Consider the following 18,964-nt stretch of genomic DNA (forward strand, 5'->3'; position numbering starts at 1 on the left):
TTTCTAGAGAGTTTTAATTCAATGTTGCTGGCAGGTTCAGACCTCTATATGTACAGTTGTGTGTCAGTGGATAATAGAAAGTCCACACATCTTTGAAATTTGTTAAGAGAGATAAATACCAACTGATTAAATGTCACCATTGGTGTAGATGTTGGGAATCACTGTGGTATAACTTTCAGACCTCACTTTTGTGTTCCATTGGTATTGACACTACACTGGCTCATGATTACTAGCTTTAAAAACAGGTAAAAATCACATCAGATAAGAACTTAAAATAATTTTATTAATTAACTTATAGTTATTCTGAACGTGTACTAAAAGTTTTTTAGCATCACACGATAAAGTAGAATTGGAAATTCGAAGTATCTATCTTGGGACACATCCAAGAGAATTAACTACTGAATTATCAGAGCAACTTCATTCCAATGTAGCTGTGGTCTCCCTAATTGAACAGTTTTATGTTTTATATATATAGGAATATTGCATACCAGTGTAAACATCCCCAAACCCTGTTTTATTTTTTGTCCATTTAAAGTTAAATTTTTCTGGATGGAGACTTAGGCTAGTTACTAGATTCCAGTGTAAAAATGTTAGACTTGTAAAGGGGGAGAATGGTGTTTGGAAAAATCAACATTTAGGTTAGATAGAATTTTTTTTTAATTCAAGATTAAGATTCATTAATCTGTTAGGTATTGCTATGCATTGTTCTAGGTGTTTCTAAATGTGTTATGTGATTTGAGTCTTTAAACTCTGATGCCAAGAGATTACATATCTTTCTCAAGTCACATATCTTATGAGTAATAGAGCTAAGATTTGAGCCTAGGTCTTTTGAAGCCAAATTTTGGTGTGCCTTTCCCTATATCATCTGCTTGTGACTTGGGCTTATTTCTGTGGCTTTGAATTAGTATTTATTCTTAATGATTATAGAATTGAATTGAAGCTATATGAATCAATTGATGTGCATATATTACAATTAGGTTAGATATTCCCTTTTTATTTTGAGCAGTTGGGGAATCTATTCCAACAATAAACCTGTATTTGTGTGGTTTTCAAAGTGCCTTCAAATATGCTAAACATAACCTTAGAGGAAGTCTGAAAGATAGAGAAATTGTCATTGATTTCACTGTTGAGGAAAATGAGGCTTCTGTAGATTGCAGTTTGCCCAGGGCATGGGGGAAAGTGGGCAGCACAGCCAGTATGAGAAACCAGATCACCTGGCTATCATGTTAGCACATTTGCCACTGCCCTGTATGATGGACTATTCCATTTGGGCACATTTTCTAAAATATGTAAAAATATTTATTTGTCATACTCAAATTGTCACCTTTAGGTTGAAATCAGTCAACCCTCCACTTGCTGCCCCTCCACCACACCATTGAACATTTGCCCCCACTTGACTTCATATTAATATAAAACATTTTTCCTAAACTTTAAAATGTTTAAATATACATGTAAAACTCAGCTCTGTTCAGGATGAGGTTATTTTGCAAAACTATTTCCCTGCTACTTAAAATAACAAGGCAGAGGAGAGAATGCTGTGCATTGTGGCTACAGAAGAGTAAATACAAGCAAACTATTGAGATCAACTTAATCCTGCATCTCACCCTCACTCAGTGTAACTCAGCCCTCTGAGTTTATGAAACTGATTTTGACATGTGGAAATATAGCAACACTGACCAGTCTTAGCATTAAAACTGGTAGGCAGTTTTTCCTACTATGTTTATAATGAATTGTTACTTACTCTGACTAAACATCATTGCAGAATTGAATAATGTTACAGTGTGTTCTTTGGCAAACTATACAGTTTATACTTTAGTCTTTTCTATCCCTACTGTAATGTGAATGTGTTGTTAATGATTCTGCACTTAATAGGCTATGTGAATGAATTATGTCTTGAGGTTCTTCCACTTCAGGTGTCACTAACTTAGTTCCTTTACCATGTCTTATCAGACACGCCTTCTGGGCAAAAATTATGTCATTGATAATACAGAGCTACGGAATTCCCACAAATCACTTCTGAAGTTACTGGAACTTGCTTGTGAATGAGGGTGGTATTAATGAGGGACAGGAGAGAGTAAGAAAATTGAGTCATAGTTCATTATTTATGATCCACTGTGCTTCCTGCATTTTTCATCATAGTCACTACTAAGAAACAAGAAAAATTTCAAATGACATATTATTCTTTTATAACATATGATTCAGGATAATTCATGTGAGAAATTTTACTTGCTATTAATATATACTTCTATTATGTTAGACTGAAAGATTTTTCTCTTATTCACTTCTGATTTTAAAAGTGATTCTAAAATGATCTATTTCTACATTTTACATCTGATTGCTTTCTGTCCTTTGTTAAGAACATAATAAGAATTTGGATTCATGTTTAAATGATTTTTATAAAACCTTGTGCATTTAAAAAATAGTGGATCTTTCAGTCACTTGATACTTGAATTAGCATTAATACATAAAATAGTTTTCAGTGTTTTGTGGGATGGGGGAACAAAACTGTTGTCTTGATTATAACAGTGTAGTAGAATTTTTACTAACATTTGTTCATTTTTTTTGTCTATGTTTACATGATTATTTTGAAGCATGATGTTTGTGTAACATCTTCACTGAAAATCATTGTTTTGAATTTTATTTCATTTTCTTTTCTTTTTCTTCTTTTTCCCCTCTTTGTCTATTGTTCATCTTCCGGGGAACATCAATGTCTTCTCTACTCTATCACATCTTTTTTTTGTGTGTATTATTCTTCCCTCAGTAACCCTGGCACTGTGTAAGTACTTAACCAATGATTCACTTTGTAATTGTCTCTGTAACTTTCCTTCTTGCTTTCAATTTAATACTACCAGCAAATTTTGTTAGGATTTTCTCATTATAAGAATTTTCAAAAATGTTAAGGAGCATAAGAAGCATTTTTTTTTATGCTAGAGAATTTTATATGCATCAGAGGTATGTTTAGAACACCCACACTTCTGTAATGAAAAACTTAGTAAGTTAACCTTCATTGAGATATAGATGAGTATTATGGACAGTGTATACCAGAGTTAGAACTGTAGTTTGGGCTTTCCTTTAGCTTATTATTATTATTATTTTAATGTCTGTATTTTGAAATAAATTACTTGCTCCTGAGAGTAAAGTTTACATTATATCCCAAATGCATTTTTTAAAATAAAATTATTGAAATTTTTCTTTTCTTTCGTCATGGTCATCGCACTCTGGAGTTTCAGAACCAGAAAGCACTAAATGTTTAGAAACTTTATATCATTTGACATAAGACCTTAAGGTGTGGTAAACAACACAAAGAATCTAAGGGGTAGTGTACTTTTTACAAATGTGTCATAGCTAAAAATGCTACTTAAGTAGCGTCATTCTATTATTCATGATATCTTAGCTTGACACCATTGTTTTGTTTTTAGAGACCAAACCTTTTATAGAGGATAAAATAGTCTTACACTTGAAATTGGCATCATTTAAGAGCAAACTACACTCAATACTTGTAGAGAAATTTAAAACTATAGTAAGTTTAGTAGCTTAATATAAAATTTTTCAAGGACTTGCATAAGATAAAGAGTTGTCTGTTTTATGGCTGCCAAAGGTAGTGTGTTTATGAAGAAATGTATGCTTATTTCTTAATTTTAAAACATTTTGTTCATTTTTAAAAGAACTAGGTTTTGTTCAATATTAGTGGAAGGTCTTTTAGATATTTTACTTGTGGAATCATGGTATTACCATATTACCATAAGTTATAGTATTTTTTATGATTTTTTGCATAAATGTTACTGATTTGTTATTTTGTATATGCAGATTATTCATAGTCTTAGAACATGTATTACAGTTGATTTTCTAGTAATCATAAAAGAATACCTTATGATCATTACGTCATGTTATATACTGCAGAAAGCACTTTACATACATTATCTATCTTATTTGTTCTTAAATAACCCTTTAAGATGCAAGTCTTATTTCTCAGATGAGGAAATTGAGCTTAGAGAAATGACTTGCATAAAGCACACACTGAATCTGATTTTAAAGCCAGTGTTACTAACTGTAATTCTATCCTGTTCTTCACTGGGGAAAAGCTTTTCCAGTGTGCTGAGACAGTTTTGGTTATGTAACTATTAAAATGATGACAGTCGTGTGGCCTGCGGATAGCACTATGATTTTCTCACAGTGAGTTGAACCTGGCAGGTGTTGCCACTCACATCTGACCACATTTATAACACTTTCTGTACTCGTATCTTGTGCCAGTAGTCTGCTAGTCCAGATTCATATTCCTTTTTCTCTTTTGAAATTAAACTCATAGCCTCCAAAAATTTGCATTTGCCGTGCTTTGAGGGGGGAGAAGTGGAGACTATTCATGATGCTCAATATATCATACAGTGTTAAAATATACATTACAAATTCCTTTGTATTTGTGCCCTTTTGAAATAAAAATGAATGTTCTTAGCAAACTCAAAGTTCTTGAACTCTGTAGTTTACACATCCTCAGAACAACACTACCTTGTATGTGATATTCAAGAGACTGAGTTTCTAAAGAGTCGTAGAGCCAAGCTTTAAATTCTGATCTGTTAATATATATTTCAGTAGTTGCTAATAATGCCATACCTCTTCTTCACTATGCTGATCCCACACACAGCTTTCTTTAGGAGAAGGAATACCTGTACATATGAATGAGAAAACTGTAGAAAATAATAGTTCGGACCCTTTTCAAAATTGTATTCGGAATTGCTAGTTTAGCCTTTACTAAACCATACTTGGTTCCTGGGCCTAGCGAAGATTTGATCATTTAATTTCGTGAAAGCCAATACATTCTAGCAGCATATTGATATTAATGGCCATTGTGAATATAGTCCGCATCTGTGTTTTGTATGGCATACAATGGACAATACAAATAATTTCAAGAAGTTTGATTTTGACTACTATGGACTTTCATTTTCTAGTTGTTTTCTTTTTTTCATATCATTTTCCTTTCCTTTTTCTTCATGTTGGAAATCTTTCTTCTGCTGCCTTCCTCTGTCAATTAAAAGGAAAATCCCACCTAAACGGTAATCTTTCTGTTGAATACATTCTAATAGCATTGTTTTATATTAACATTATAAGTGCAGTTTTTTACTTATAATTTAAAATTTTGTTTTGTTTTGTTTTGTTTTTTTGTGAAACAGAGTCTCGCTCTGTTGCCCAGGCTGGAGTGCAGTGGCGTGATCTTGGCTCACTGCAACCTCTGCCTCCCAGGTTCAAGCGATTCTCCTGCCTCAGCCTCCCAAGTAGCTGGGACTACAGGCACGTGCCACCACGCCCAGCTAATTTTTTGTATTTTTAGCAGAGACGGGGTTTCACTGTGTTAGCCAGGATGGTCTCAATCTCCTGACCTCATGATCCGCCCGCCTTGGCCTCCCAAAGTGCTGGGATTACAGGCGTGAGCCACCGTGCCTGGCCTATTTTAGGTAGATCTTTTAAAAAATTGAGACCGAATATACTTGCAGAGCAAACTGTTTATATAAAAGGAACACTGAAGATTAATCATATAAATTATAAGTAATTTAGTAGATGATATTTTATCCTTTTAATATAACTTTACAATTTTTAATTTTTTTTTTCTCCTTAATCCTAGCCCACCAAGAAAACACATTGTGGAGCGCTATACAGAGTTTTATCATATACCCACTCACAGTGATGCCAGCAAGAAGAGACTGATTGAGGATACTGAAGATTGGCGTCCAAGGACTGGAACAACTCAGTCTCGCTCTTTCCGAATCCTTGCCCAGATCACTGGGACTGAACATTGTAAGTGAACTTCTAGGTATCCTAATGGATGAATGTCTTTTCGCCACAGAGAGTAGCATTGAGACTGATTGGTAGTTGTCAGAAAACAACCCCGAGACAGTTTGCTTTTAAATTACGCTGTGCATAACATGGGTAATATAAATAAGAACGCAGGCGAGGCGCGGTGACTCATGCCTGTAATCCCAGCGCTTTGGGAGGCCGAGGCAGGCAGATCATGAGGTCATGAGTTCGAGACCAGACTAGCCAACATGGTGAAACCTCACCTTTACTAAAAATACAAAAATTAGCCGGGCATCCTGGCAGGCACCTGTAATCCCAGCTACTTGAGAGCCTGAGGCAGGAGAATCATTTGAACCGGGAAGACAGAGATTGCAGTGAGCTGAGATCACACCACTGTACTCCAGCCTGGATGATGGAGGGGCTCTGTCTCAAAAATAAATAAATAAAAAAATAAATAAATAAAACACCAGCCCAGGAGAGTAACATTGAAAAGTATAGACGTAATAGTAGTTGTACTAACTATAGTTTATAGCCAATAACAGGCTACTATGGAATCCTTTTCAGTGGCTCCATGGAAGTTGAACATTTGATATTGATTGGTGCAGGTAATTGCTTAAGTGATTTTGAAGTTAAAACAAACTAATATTGAATACTGCTTATTATATTTCAGTGAAAGAATCTGAAGCCGATAATACAAAGAAGGCAAAGTAAGTTCTCTGTCTTTTTGACAATTGAATGTTTTCCTTTCACGAATGGTCTCAATTTAGTTTTTCAAATTGTCAAGTGTAATGGTATGGCATTTCGTCTTTGCAGCTAGAAGCTAAGCATTTAACTTTGGTGCCTTTTGTGTGAACTAAATGTACAACTTGCAGATTTTAAAGGGTAGATATTGTCTGGATTTTAAGGCTTGTTTTCCTTAGTATTGAAATAAGAAGTGGGCAGAAGGGTGTATTTCGGGGTGCTTTGCTAACAATACATATGTCTGTGAATGAGCTCGTGTGTTGTCTTGCAGTCACTTTATTTTGAACATAAAAATGTATGTTTCCAAGAGGGATCTATGGATTAATTGCTATATTTCTAAAAATGCTCTACCCTTAAGATTTTTGCCACTTAATAAAACAGCTATGTGAAATTAAGCTTTTATAAGGCATGTTTTCTGCATGATGGAATTAGTCTAGAACCTTTTTCCTTCTATTTCTTATGACTCTTCTATCACTCTTTTTTTTTTTTTTTTTTTTTTCCACAGGGAAAAGATACCCCTTCACGTCTTTAGTCCCAAATACACAAAATTACGTGACTGGCACCATGAAGTTTCAGCACGTGCTCTTAACGTACAGTGATTTATGAGCCTTGCCCCCCAAGCAGCCAGCACATACCTTTTCATTTACTTTTTTTTTTCAACTTCATAGCAAAATCTGTATTAAATTTGCCTTATGAAAAATTAGAACTTTTTCTATACTTTTCTAACAATTTCCTATTGTTGTGAGAAAAGGAAGATGAACATGTTTTGTGCTAGTTGGTAGCTCACAAATGTAAAACCAAAAAAAAAAAAAAAAAGAAAATTAAGGGACTAGATCTATTCAGTGGATTTGTATCTGTTTTTGTTGTTATTAGGGTAGTAACCTTGGAAAACAAATTATTTTCATAAGTTGAATTTGGTTAGTTGGTTGGTTGAAGCAGAGGATAATGAGCAAATAATGTCCTTGTCTAATTTGGAAAACACTTCCTTTATGTTATTAACATTTCCCAAGTTACTTTTTAAGTTCATTATTATGTAACATTCAAAGTTGATTGTAAATTATTCTAAATAAGTAAATATAAGGAGGCAAGAATAAACAGAGAAGACTTTATTAAAGAAGAGTGCGTGCGTTGTAGATTTAGGTATCTTTTAAAGTAGGTACTATTCAGGATGGCTCTATGAAGAGGAGGAGGTCCAGATTTGGCTCCTGAAAAAGGAAAGAAGAGAATTTTACCCCTATTTGCAATGGAGAAATACAGTATTCTTTGGTTTGGTTGGATTTGCAAATCCTATTTCCTATCAAAGGAAATATCTCTAGTGGATATTTTTAGAGTATAGATAATTTCTAGGTATTAACTAATAAGATACGGAAAAAATATAGCTTTGCTTTTTTAAATCAGAAGAACATAAAATAAATTACAATATGAGTGATTATGAGACATCAGAGAAATATTTTACGTAGTGATATAAACTACTGTGCACTGCTGCTATTCCTAGGAAGCTGTGTTTTGGGCAATACATGGAAGCTAAATATATGACCAGAAATGCTTTCTGCCTTGTAATATAGTGTATTATATATTAGAGCTAAATTTAGTAATAAATGCATTTTGAAGTTTGGAAAAGTATTGTAATAAAGTTGCCTTTAACTTAGCTTTGTACTTGTTCTGTTTCCTTGAGGCTAGACACAGTGCCATCCAGGACTTGTTACAGTATAACTGGGTAAAATAAACAATTATCTGACATTTCATTTGGAAATCATTTTTAACTTTGTGAGGTTACTAAAATATGGGTATAAAACATGGCAGGCCAGGTGCAGTGGCTCACGCCTGTAATCTCAGCATTTTGGGAGGCCGAGGCGGGCAGATCACCTGAGGTTGGGAGTTCAAGACCAGACTGACCAACATGGAGAAACTCCATCTCTACTAAAAATACAAAATTAGCCAGGCGTGGTGGCGCATGCCTGTAATCTCAGGTACTCGGGAGGCTGAGGCAGGAGAATTGCTTGAACCTGGGAGGCGAAGGTTGCGGTGAGCTGAGATTGCACCATTGCATTCCAGCCTGGGCAACAAGAGCGAAACTCCATCTCTAAATAAATAAATAAATAAATAAATAAAACACGGTAAAGGATCATGTTTGGTTTTCCCCCTGAATTATTACAATATGTAGTATCCTATGTGAGTAACATAAAATCAGTTGACTATTGTGCAACATAGAATTATTATTTGTGTGAAACTACTGCTGAAGGACCTTGCCTGCATTCAAGGGTCTATTTTTATTTTTCCAGGTATTCTTTCACATTAGTGACATAATAGTCTGGTACAACTGCTTGATAATTTGGAGAAACTAACATTAATTTTAGATAGTGACTGATAAAATTTGGCCTACCAAATGCGTTTTAAAAATAATTCTAGGATTTATCCATGCTCATTTCTAGTATACCTCATGATATATAAGACATCTTTCTTTTGTCATATCAGTTCTTCTTCAGATACTAAGACAGAGGTCCTGCCTGCTTGTGTTTTTATGATGCTGACATCAATCCCAGTTATAACTGTGTCTCTGGCCTCTGTAAGAAAATCTACTTTCTTAGACCAGGCTTTCCTATACCCAGTAATTCTTCCAGGATCCCAAAAGATGATGTCTGAGAGACGATGGAATTAAAGCCTCATAAAAATAAATGGTGTGGTAGAGTAAACATGGTATTTTCCACCAAGAATCCAATTTCTAGAATAACTACAGAGTTGACAGAAAGAAGACTCAAAAGAATTTTAGGTAAATGGGAAAAATTTTCCCTAATACAGACAAGAGAAAGTGTATAGAGTACAACTTAAAACAGATGTAGTTAAAATAAAAATTTAATACCTTGCTTAATTAAAAATGAAGTATTTAGTGTTTCATTAAAAGCATAGACTTAGATAAATGGAATGATCCATACTTGAGTATGAGGATAAATATTCAGCTAGGATCATAAAAGACATTCCATTTGACCCTGTCAGAAGATGAATTCCTGAGCTCAGTGAATCTCCTGGGACATTTTATATTCCTAGCTTAAATGCTAGCCAAAAATTGTAAAAGCTTCTTGCAAAAATATTATTGTAAATCTAGTGACCTAATTTATGACTTGTTTTTGTTTGTCTTTCTTATACAGACTTTCTTCATTATAGGCTTGTTTTTAAAGTGAAATTGGGAAGTTGCTCTTAAGAATGTTTTCAACATTTCTTTCTTTCTTTCTTTGTTTTTTTAAATTTGAGACAGAATTGTGCTCTGTCACCCAGGCTGGAGTGCGATGGCACGGTATTGGCTTACTGCAACCTCCACCTCCCAGGTTTGAGTGATTCTCCTGCCTCAGCCTCCTGAGTAGCTGGGATTACAGGTGTGTACCACCATGCCCAGCTAATTTTCATATTTTCTTTTAGTAGAGACAGAGTTTCACCATGTTGGCCAGGCTGGTCTCGAACTCCTGACCTCCAGTTATCCGCCTGCCTCAGCCTCCCAAAGTGCTAGGATTACAGACGTGAGCCACCATGCCTGGCCTCAACATTTTCTTCTGACAGTGTTTTATTCAGAAGACTGTCTCACACATGGTCCAATGTATTTTTGTTACCTCAAAAATTACAGTATTTGTGGAAACAAAAGCATTCTTTCGTGCATCATTGTGCCCTTTAGGAAGGCTCAGATATATAGACATCTTAGAGTTTATTTAATACAAATTGTGGTATTAGGACACAGAGTAGCAGTTCCTTCTTTTTTTCAAAATTATTCAAAAATATAGAATGAATTGATTTTCCCTCCAGATATGTAATTTCGTAGTTATTGTGTTTCTGATGTGTATTTAAAATCATATAAATCGTAAATATTTACTCATTGCCAGCATTCATTCTTTCAAATGCATAATTGCTGTATATGTAAATGCCAGGCACTAATCAATGTACTAGGGATACAGTAATGAATAACAGATAAATGTATAAGCAAGATGATCTGAGGTGATTGTGTTACCAAGATAATAAGTTAATATAAAATAAGTTTGGCTTAGTCAGGGAAGGATTACTTTAGATTATGTGGACCTCTGAGGAGACGATGTTAATTCCAGCAGCTGGGAGTGGAAAAGGAGTCAGCCGTGTGATGACTTGAGGGTGGGGAGACAAGTGTGGAAAGGAGCATGGCAAGAACACAGAACAGAAAGGTCAGTGTGGCTGGAGTCCAGGCTAGGTGGGGAAGCGTGCTAGAAAAACAGAACTCCTGTACATAGACAAAACACTTATATTCCCATTCCTATCCATAGCATTTTAAATGGGAAATTATTATATCATATCTAACTGCTTGCAAATAAAATTAGAAAATGAAGAAGCAAGGAGGTTAGTCAGGCTGCTAATTGCAGTGCGCTCACCTAGTTGGTACCAGCCCTGATTATTAACAATTTAATATTTTTCCTGTTGAGACCCAATGAAGACCTAGAAAAGAGAGGCATAAATATATGTTGGTAACATGTATGTAGGGAACACAAACAGAATATCCTGCAGAGCATACATAAAACCATACAGAAAATACGAAAACAGTTTGGTGTGTTACATTTGACTTATGATGGTCTTCACAATAGTGATGAATTTGAGGATTTAGTCTTCTCTGTAAAATCTTGGCTAGAACTGTCTGGACACTTTGCTTTTGTTTATCCCATTCCAGAAAATTCCTTAAACCAAGTAAATAATTTCTTTGCACATTCTTTCCAAAATAGGGATCATAGCATTTTTTTCTTGGTTAGAAGTAGTAAGAAGCAGCAAGTGATAAATTCTGGGTTTTAGACTGAGATTTGTAACTCACTGATTACTTTCTGCCCCCAAGTTTCCACTTCTTTAAAATATGGAGTTGGAATCTGTGGTGGACACTGTGCTGCCCACTCAGATACCACTTCAGTGGAGGACTTGATACCTCTGCTGATGGGAGTGTCATAGGCAGACAGCCTTCATGTGCCAGCCCCTTCACAAATCACCTCAGCTGCAGACAGTCCCTCTTCAAGACCCTAGGCTTGGTGGTGCTGCCCACATGCAGTGAACTAATTGATAAGTGGGAAGAGAGGGAAGTAAAAAACCTGGTTATTTCATCCCAATTAAGACCAACTTGGAGGGACCATTCTAGCTCCTGAGCTGCTGTGGTGTCAGCTGAGGCTGTCCTAAGTTTTGTTTGGCAACTCCACCTCTTCTGCCCACTCCTGCTTCCTTTTCTGTCCTTTCCCCTTCACGGTTGTTGACCCTAGAGGCATTTCTTAATAAGCATCTTGCATGCTAAGCGCTAAGCTCTGCTCTCTGGAGAACCTGATCTGCAAAACAATCATATTTTTGTAGACCCCAGTTTAGACCTCAGTTGCACAGGTTCTCTTTTATTCATCTTCTCATCACTTTCTTTGCCTTGGTCACTTGTCATCTTTTCTCCTTAAATCTTCAACCCAGATCACAAACACAGCATTTAGAAGTCTTCAAAGTAAAAGATCAGTTAAGGGAGGACTGAAAGGCATGTGGAAGTCAAAAGGAACATGCATTTACTTAATTTTTTTGCCTTAAATTAAGAATGTTTATTTGTTGACTTCATCACAGGCAGCCTAAGAGTAATGAGCAAGCAAATGTATTTAGAAATCAAATATAATCAGAGATATGTGAATGAAGCAATGAAATGAGAAGCTTCAAAATGGGAAATTAGGATTACTGAGTAAATGTAATAAACACTTAAAACAGGAAAGCAGTACTTAGAATATTATGATTTTGCGTGTTATAGTCTTCCATATATAGCATTTGGAATCTTATGTGTTAGCCACTTAATTTCACTTAATAAATTTTGTTTGAACACATCTGTTTTCTTCACATCCTTAAAAGTTTGCTCCTAGTTCTCTCCTGGGGAGATTCTGTTGCTGAGTAGCCTTTGGAAATGTGTAAGCTAATGTACAGATATTAAAAGGAAGGAGGATGCTAAATATCTTGCAATGCACTGAAGAATCCCACAGACTGAAGAATCATCCAGCCCAATATGCCAGTTGTGTGCTACTGAGAATGACTGCACTGAGTGTAAATATTCCCTTTTCCAAGTTTTGTTTTGTTTTGTTTTGTTTTGTTTTTTGAGACAGAGTCTCACTTTGTCACCCAGGCTAGAAGTTCAGTGGCGCCATCATGGCTCACCGCACCTCGACCTCCCAGGCTCAAGTGATCCTCCCACCTCAGCCTCCCAAGTAGCTGGAACTACAGGCACACACCACCACACCTGGCTAATTTTTTGTAGAGGCAGGATTTCGCCAGGTTTCCCAGGCTGGTCTCGAACTCTTGGCAATCTGCCTGCCTCAGCCTCCCAAAGTCCTGGGATCGTAGGTGTGAGCCATTGCGTCTGGCCTAGATTTTCTTATTCCTTCCCACAATCATACATTCTCACCTACAGAGTGCCCTCTCCACTGCCCCACCCCACAGTAGAAATAATCTTGTCACCTCTGAACTTATATGCTACATAATTTTTACCTCTCATTTGACACTTGCTTTTCTAATTTGTCTTATGGATATTTGTCTACATATCTTGAGTTTCCAACTAAAGTTTGAGCTCTTTAAAAACAAGAGTCTTAGTGTAATAGTATAAATTGGAAGGAAAAGGCATTCTAGTAGTCATTGTATTTCTTCCTGGATGCAACTGTAGCTGTGTAAGTAAAGGCCTAGCTATTCAATGAAATGACTAATCTTGAAGGTGGTTGTTAAGATTATAAAATTCATCTCTGGTGCACTGTTTCTTCAGTTAGAAATATACTGTTTTCAGTCAGTTTAGGCTGCCACAAGATACACAGACTGGTTAGGTGGGACAGTAGAAACTTATTATCTTATAGTTCTGGAGACTGTAAGTTCTAGGTCAAGGTGCCAGCAGGATTGGTGTCTGTTGAGGCCTTTCCTCACGGTTGTATATGGCCACTATCTCACTGTGTCTCCTCACGTGGCTTTTTCTCTGTGGGGGCACAGAGAAAGAGTGAAGGCTCTGGGGTCTCTTCTTCTCATGAAAGCTCTGGGGTCTCTTCTTCTCATGAGAATATCAGTTCTATTGGGTCAGGGTTCCACCCTTATGACTTCATTTAACCTTAATTACCTCTTTAAAGGACCTATCTCCAAATAGTCACATTGGGGGTTAGGGCTTCACCATATGAATAATGGAAGGATACAGTTCGATCCATAACATACACTGTCTTTGTATACTAATCCTCATTTTGACAGATTATCATTTAAGAAAAAGTTATTCTTAAGTAGAATCATTGACTTGGACCCAATTGGAAGCATTGTTGTCACCTCTCTTTTGGTGCTTCCTTTTTACCTTTGAATGACAGGTATCTGTCTCCATGTTCTCTTTCCTCAACTAGAGTATAAGCCCTTTGAATGTAAGAATTTTAGTATGCCCCACCATGTTTGGTACTAAAAGTTACTAATTATATATAATTGCATATTTTTCCAATTCTCTAATTTTAGGGAAATAGTTTACAGCATGGCACACACTATTTCTAATGGAATATGAGTTCGATATAAATATCAAGACATTAAAATATCAAAACATTAATACCTATATTGAAAGTAAAGTGAAACCCTACCTAAGTCACTTGAAAGGGGAATTGTACTTTGTTGGAGTAATCTAATTGCCAAAAGTTGACACTTTTTTCTTGATATTTTCTGTTTGTTAATTAGTGTATTTTCTGTTTGTTAATTAGTGAAAGACTTTTTTTCATTAAATGAACATTTGTTTTTTAATGTCTTCCTTTGTGTTTTTGGTGTGTTTCAACATGAAGAGCTTGGTGATTCCCATGAGGAGAGAATAACAATTTTAGAAATAGGTATATGAGATGCTTAGTGCTCCGAATAGAAATACCAATAGAGAAAATTTTATCATTAATAAGGAAATGTTTAAATTTAAGAATCTAATCTACAACATTGATTTAAAAGAGGCAACAGCCATCTTATCAGTAACTATTAATAATAGAAAGTTGTTAATAATATATGGCCTACCAGAATAGAGAATTATGGGAGACCATAGAAAATTTTATTTAGAGATAATTATGTTACACATGCACACACACACACACACGTTTATGCCGAAAAATCATATTGTCAAAGTATATTTAAGTTAAAAAATGTTTTTCTTGATCTCACCATCTTCTCATTTTCTACTATATTATAATAATATCAATCTATGTAGTTTCAAATTTTTAATGTTATATATAAGTATAAAGTGTCATTTTAGTTTAGCAAAAGGGTATCTAAAATAATGATCAAAACATATTTTTATCAGTCTTTTCTTTATCTCCCTTGCTTAAAGAATGATGGGTTCTGATTTTTCACATATTTATTATGGTTGTATTAGTCTGTTCTCATATTGCTATAAAGAACTACCTGAGACTGAGTAATTTATGAGGAAGCAGTTTAATTGACTCATAGTTCCACAGGCTTAACAGGAATCATGGTTGGGAGTCCTCAGGAAACTTACAATCATGGTGGAAAGTGAAGGGGAAGCTGGTACATCTTCACAATGGTGGAGCAGGAGAGAGAGAGAAGGGGGAGGTGCCACACACTTTTAAGCAACCAGATCTCATGATAACAAACTCACTGTCGCAAGAACAGCATGGGAAAACCACCCGAATGATCCAGTCACCTCCTGCCAGGTCCCTCCCTCAACACGTGGGGATTACAATTTGACATGTGATTTGGGTGGGGACACAGAGCCAAACCATATCGATGGCTAAGAATTATAAAGTATGATATGGCTTCCCAATTGTCAAGGAATTAAAATGCTCATTAGGAGAGGAGTGACTGCTTCTCCCTTTAGTAGAAAAACAATTCAAACTCAGGTTACCAGTTACAATACACAAACTAAAACAGTTATGTTGAGTGGGGAAACCATCTTCTTATAGGCTATCTTCTAGCACCAAATAATGTCCACATGATTTCTGGCTGAAGGCCGTCAGAATGGAATTTTAGCACTGGAAGAATAGAGTTAAAATTACTTCTTAAGGAGAAACCTATTGCCTTCGTACATTCATTGAAAATTTAGGAAGCATAAATTACATATTTCTGAACATACTGCTTTGTAAGTTTTTTCAAAACTTTGTTGATATCATTGACCCACACAAAATAGATTAATGAAGAAATAGTTTGCTGACCCATCCCATGTCTTCATTATTGCTGTATTTCACAAACATACTGGTGTTGTGACATATCCTTATTAAGTAAGACACGTTAGTTGAATATATTACCTAAAGCTGCTATTCTTAATAAGCTATGCAAAGAAAGCAGGAATTATTCCCTAGCCTGATATTTGCACATATTTTCATGAGATAAGAATTAGCAATTGGACTTGCCCCAAAAAATAGAACAGCAAGATACCTTCCCACAAAATATGTTTGCCAACCTGTAAAAAAGACCACCTGTCAAAAAATGGTGTATATGATCAAGTAATTTTTGTCTCTTGCAAAATGTGGAATATTTGTAATTGATGTTTGATTTTCTGCTGGTTGAGTATACTGTTTTATGCAAATACTGTTTTGCTGACTACAATGTAAAGGTCGCCATCTATTGAACATAAGTAATTACTACACTTCAGTTCCTTGTGAGACTAGTACTTAAAAATTGTTGAGCCAAGAAACATAGTTCCTCTGTATTTTCACATCCAAATTGTTTAATTCTGTTTAATGCTGGAAATGCCTGTTGTTGTTGTTGTTTACCAAATTAAACTTGTACTATTAGCACCTATAAGGATCTGTTATTTATAAAAGTCAGTGTTCGTAATATGCCAAGTTGGCTTTCATAATCCCAGAATATTCACCACGTTCCTTAAAGGCAGAATTTTGTCAGACCAGTAATCCTTCTCTTATAATGCTGTTTGGATAAGTTGTTTTCCATTTCACCTTTAGAGAAGTAAATTACACAATAAAATTATTCTATTGAATTAAACCAGATAATTAAAGAAACTTATGTTTACTAAAACTCAGTATTGAAGAAGACTCCTGCACTTTAGATTTTTTTTTTTTACTTCAAAAGAAATCACAACTTTAAAAGTTAATTAACAGCATTGATAATAGGCAGACTTCAAAATCATGGAAGGCTTAATTTCTATCTTTTGCTGTTATTCTATTTTATGTATTTCAGTCACATTGCAGGTTTCAGAAGTCCAAGTTTTCCTACTTTTATATTATGTGAAGATTTATTAGAATGATATGATTTTATAAAAGAAAATTGAACCAATATATTATATTATATAGTATAAAGCATATGACAGGTATGGATATTTAGACATCTTCATTTTCCTTTTAGTCAAATTAAAGAACTATCTACAAATTGCATTTATCTAAAAATTAGTCTCATGTGTCCATGTATTCTCTTTTGTGTTTTTCTATTTTTGTATCTATTAAAGGGTATTGTTTGAATGCTACTCCTGTGTCCAACTCTGTAATAGGTGTTCATCTCACAGATGAACTAATTAACTACTCCCAAAGATTCTGAATTTGTATCTTTGAACAGAAGAATGTGTTAAAACTAAGGTGACAACTGTTGCGGAATTTTCAAGTTAGTGGTACACACTTATTTTGCCTCTTCACACACTTTATTCTTTATCCTGATATGCTAGTAATTTATAAGAAGAAAAAAATTAAGAATAAATTTCTGAAAGATTTTAATGTCTTCAGGTAGCTGTATATCATTGGTTAGACAGTGAGTGAACTTGAAGCTTTAATACAGAGAAGTACCACTTAAGCAAATTTGGTGGAATCAAGTTTACCCTTGGCTTACAGCAGTGGAATCACATACTTGTTAAAATCAGCAAAGCTCTTAGCAGGGATGTTGGAGCAGCATCACAGGTTATGTTTACAAAAAGTATACCCACCAACAGTAAAACCAAAAGTCCTTTATATATGAAAGGTAAAACAATCAGATAACGTCTGTTCAAGGGATAAGTAGAAAACAGAAGTGATGTTGTCAGGGGTGATTGTGAAACTAATAAATGCTCTGTGTTGAAAGAGCAATAAAAATAACCGAAACCCAGAGGTTTATTTACATCCTGGAGGGATTTGAAGCCCTATATAGAAAGTGATTCTAAATGGTTCTCACTAGACTCTTTTTCTTAATGACTTACAGCTCAGGGTATGTAGAGGACTTACAGATGAGATTCACTGAGTACTATCTGCATTTGTTTCAAATCCTGGATGGGAAAGAAAATAGAAGAGTGGTAAAAGGAAAATATAGTACGGATTTTCAAAAAAGAAGAAAAGTTAACTTCTAACCATTAACTAATTTGAACTTGAGATAATCTGGAAAAAAGTCAAGCAGGCGTTCTGAAAAGCATGGCTAGTGAGCACTGAGAAGAGGAGGGCAGAATTGCCAAGACCCAGAATAAGTTCTCAAGAAACACATCACATCCAACTTAACACATTTTGGATAGATTGGGGGAGATGTTAATTTTAACAATTCATCAGAGAAAGGCCCTTAAAATTCCTTTGAATTTAATAATAAAATGAGGTTGATAAGTATGTTTTTAAATGCATAAAAGGTTGAAGGAGTTTAACCAAAGAATATTGTTTAAAGGATTAATTAGTGACTTGGATGAGGAGATCCACAACTTGCTGCCCATATTTGTGAGTACCATGAAGCAGGGAGATATAGCATACATGTTCAATAACCAATAATGCTGGCAAAACTAAATATTAAAGAAGAAGTGGGAATTTTAAAAGAAAATAAACCCAGTAAGAGTTAGTCATGTTGTATGGCTCCTAAAATGATAAGCAATAGTTCTGTTCTGCACTAGCAAATCCCACCTGGTGGCATATTATGCTAGTCATTGACGTTAATCTCTGACAATTACATAGATAATCCCAAGAAAATCAACTGAAGACTCACTGAGACAATTAAGCTGTCTTTGGGTGAGAAGCAGTTATATGAGTAGTTGATTAGATGATAATCTGGGCTGGTTCTTTGACCTAAATCCAAGTGGGTCTTTTCCTCTAAACATTCTCCTTTAGTCTCAGGCCTCACTTGTTAGCAGTGGCACCTGCTCATGTTTAGCATATATTATATATAATAAATACATCCAACAAATGTTTATGAGGCACTTATTTGTGCTGGTTTCTAGGAAAATGAAGGTGCTATTATGAACTTAGTCTAGTAGAGCAGACATGCAATGAAAAAGAAAAATAAGGAAATAATACAGTTTTAGGTTATGATATATTCTATAAAGTAATATAGTACAACATGAATATAATGAGGGGAGGGGAAGAGTAAGGTCATTAGACTCTAGTTAGAGAAAAATAAAATAATTTGAGCTGAAATGTGAGTGCCCTGAAAGAGTCAGTCATGAGGATGTGGAGATGTCCTCTCCAGGCAGAAGGAACAGCAAATGCAGAGTCCCTGAGACAGGAATCAGTTGGTGTGTTTAAGGAACTGAAAAAGA

General features: G+C 35.2%; 1 protein-coding gene across 7 annotated transcripts in view; it reads left to right on the forward strand.

The window, feature by feature from the left end:
• The window catches only part of PDLIM5 (PDZ and LIM domain 5), a 215,665-nt gene that overhangs the window by 126,127 nt on the left and 70,574 nt on the right, over positions 1-18,964 (forward strand). For 3 of the 7 annotated variants that reach the window (XM_054484244.2, XM_054484253.2, XM_054484248.2), the window contains exons 6-8: positions 5,031-5,048; positions 5,615-5,787; positions 6,458-6,494. In XM_054484244.2, the coding sequence (XP_054340219.1) occupies positions 5,031-5,048; positions 5,615-5,787; positions 6,458-6,494 (228 nt within the window). Of the gene's footprint in view, positions 1-5,030; positions 5,049-5,614; positions 5,788-6,457; positions 6,495-7,033; positions 17,789-18,964 lie in introns of those variants that run through there. The other 4 variants (XM_054484250.2, XM_054484251.2, XM_054484247.2 and 1 more) reach the window with 2 other exon arrangements.

This window comes from Pongo pygmaeus, chromosome 3 (genome assembly GCF_028885625.2).
Source record: "Pongo pygmaeus isolate AG05252 chromosome 3, NHGRI_mPonPyg2-v2.0_pri, whole genome shotgun sequence".
NCBI classification, from domain to species: Eukaryota; Metazoa; Chordata; class Mammalia; order Primates; family Hominidae; genus Pongo; species Pongo pygmaeus.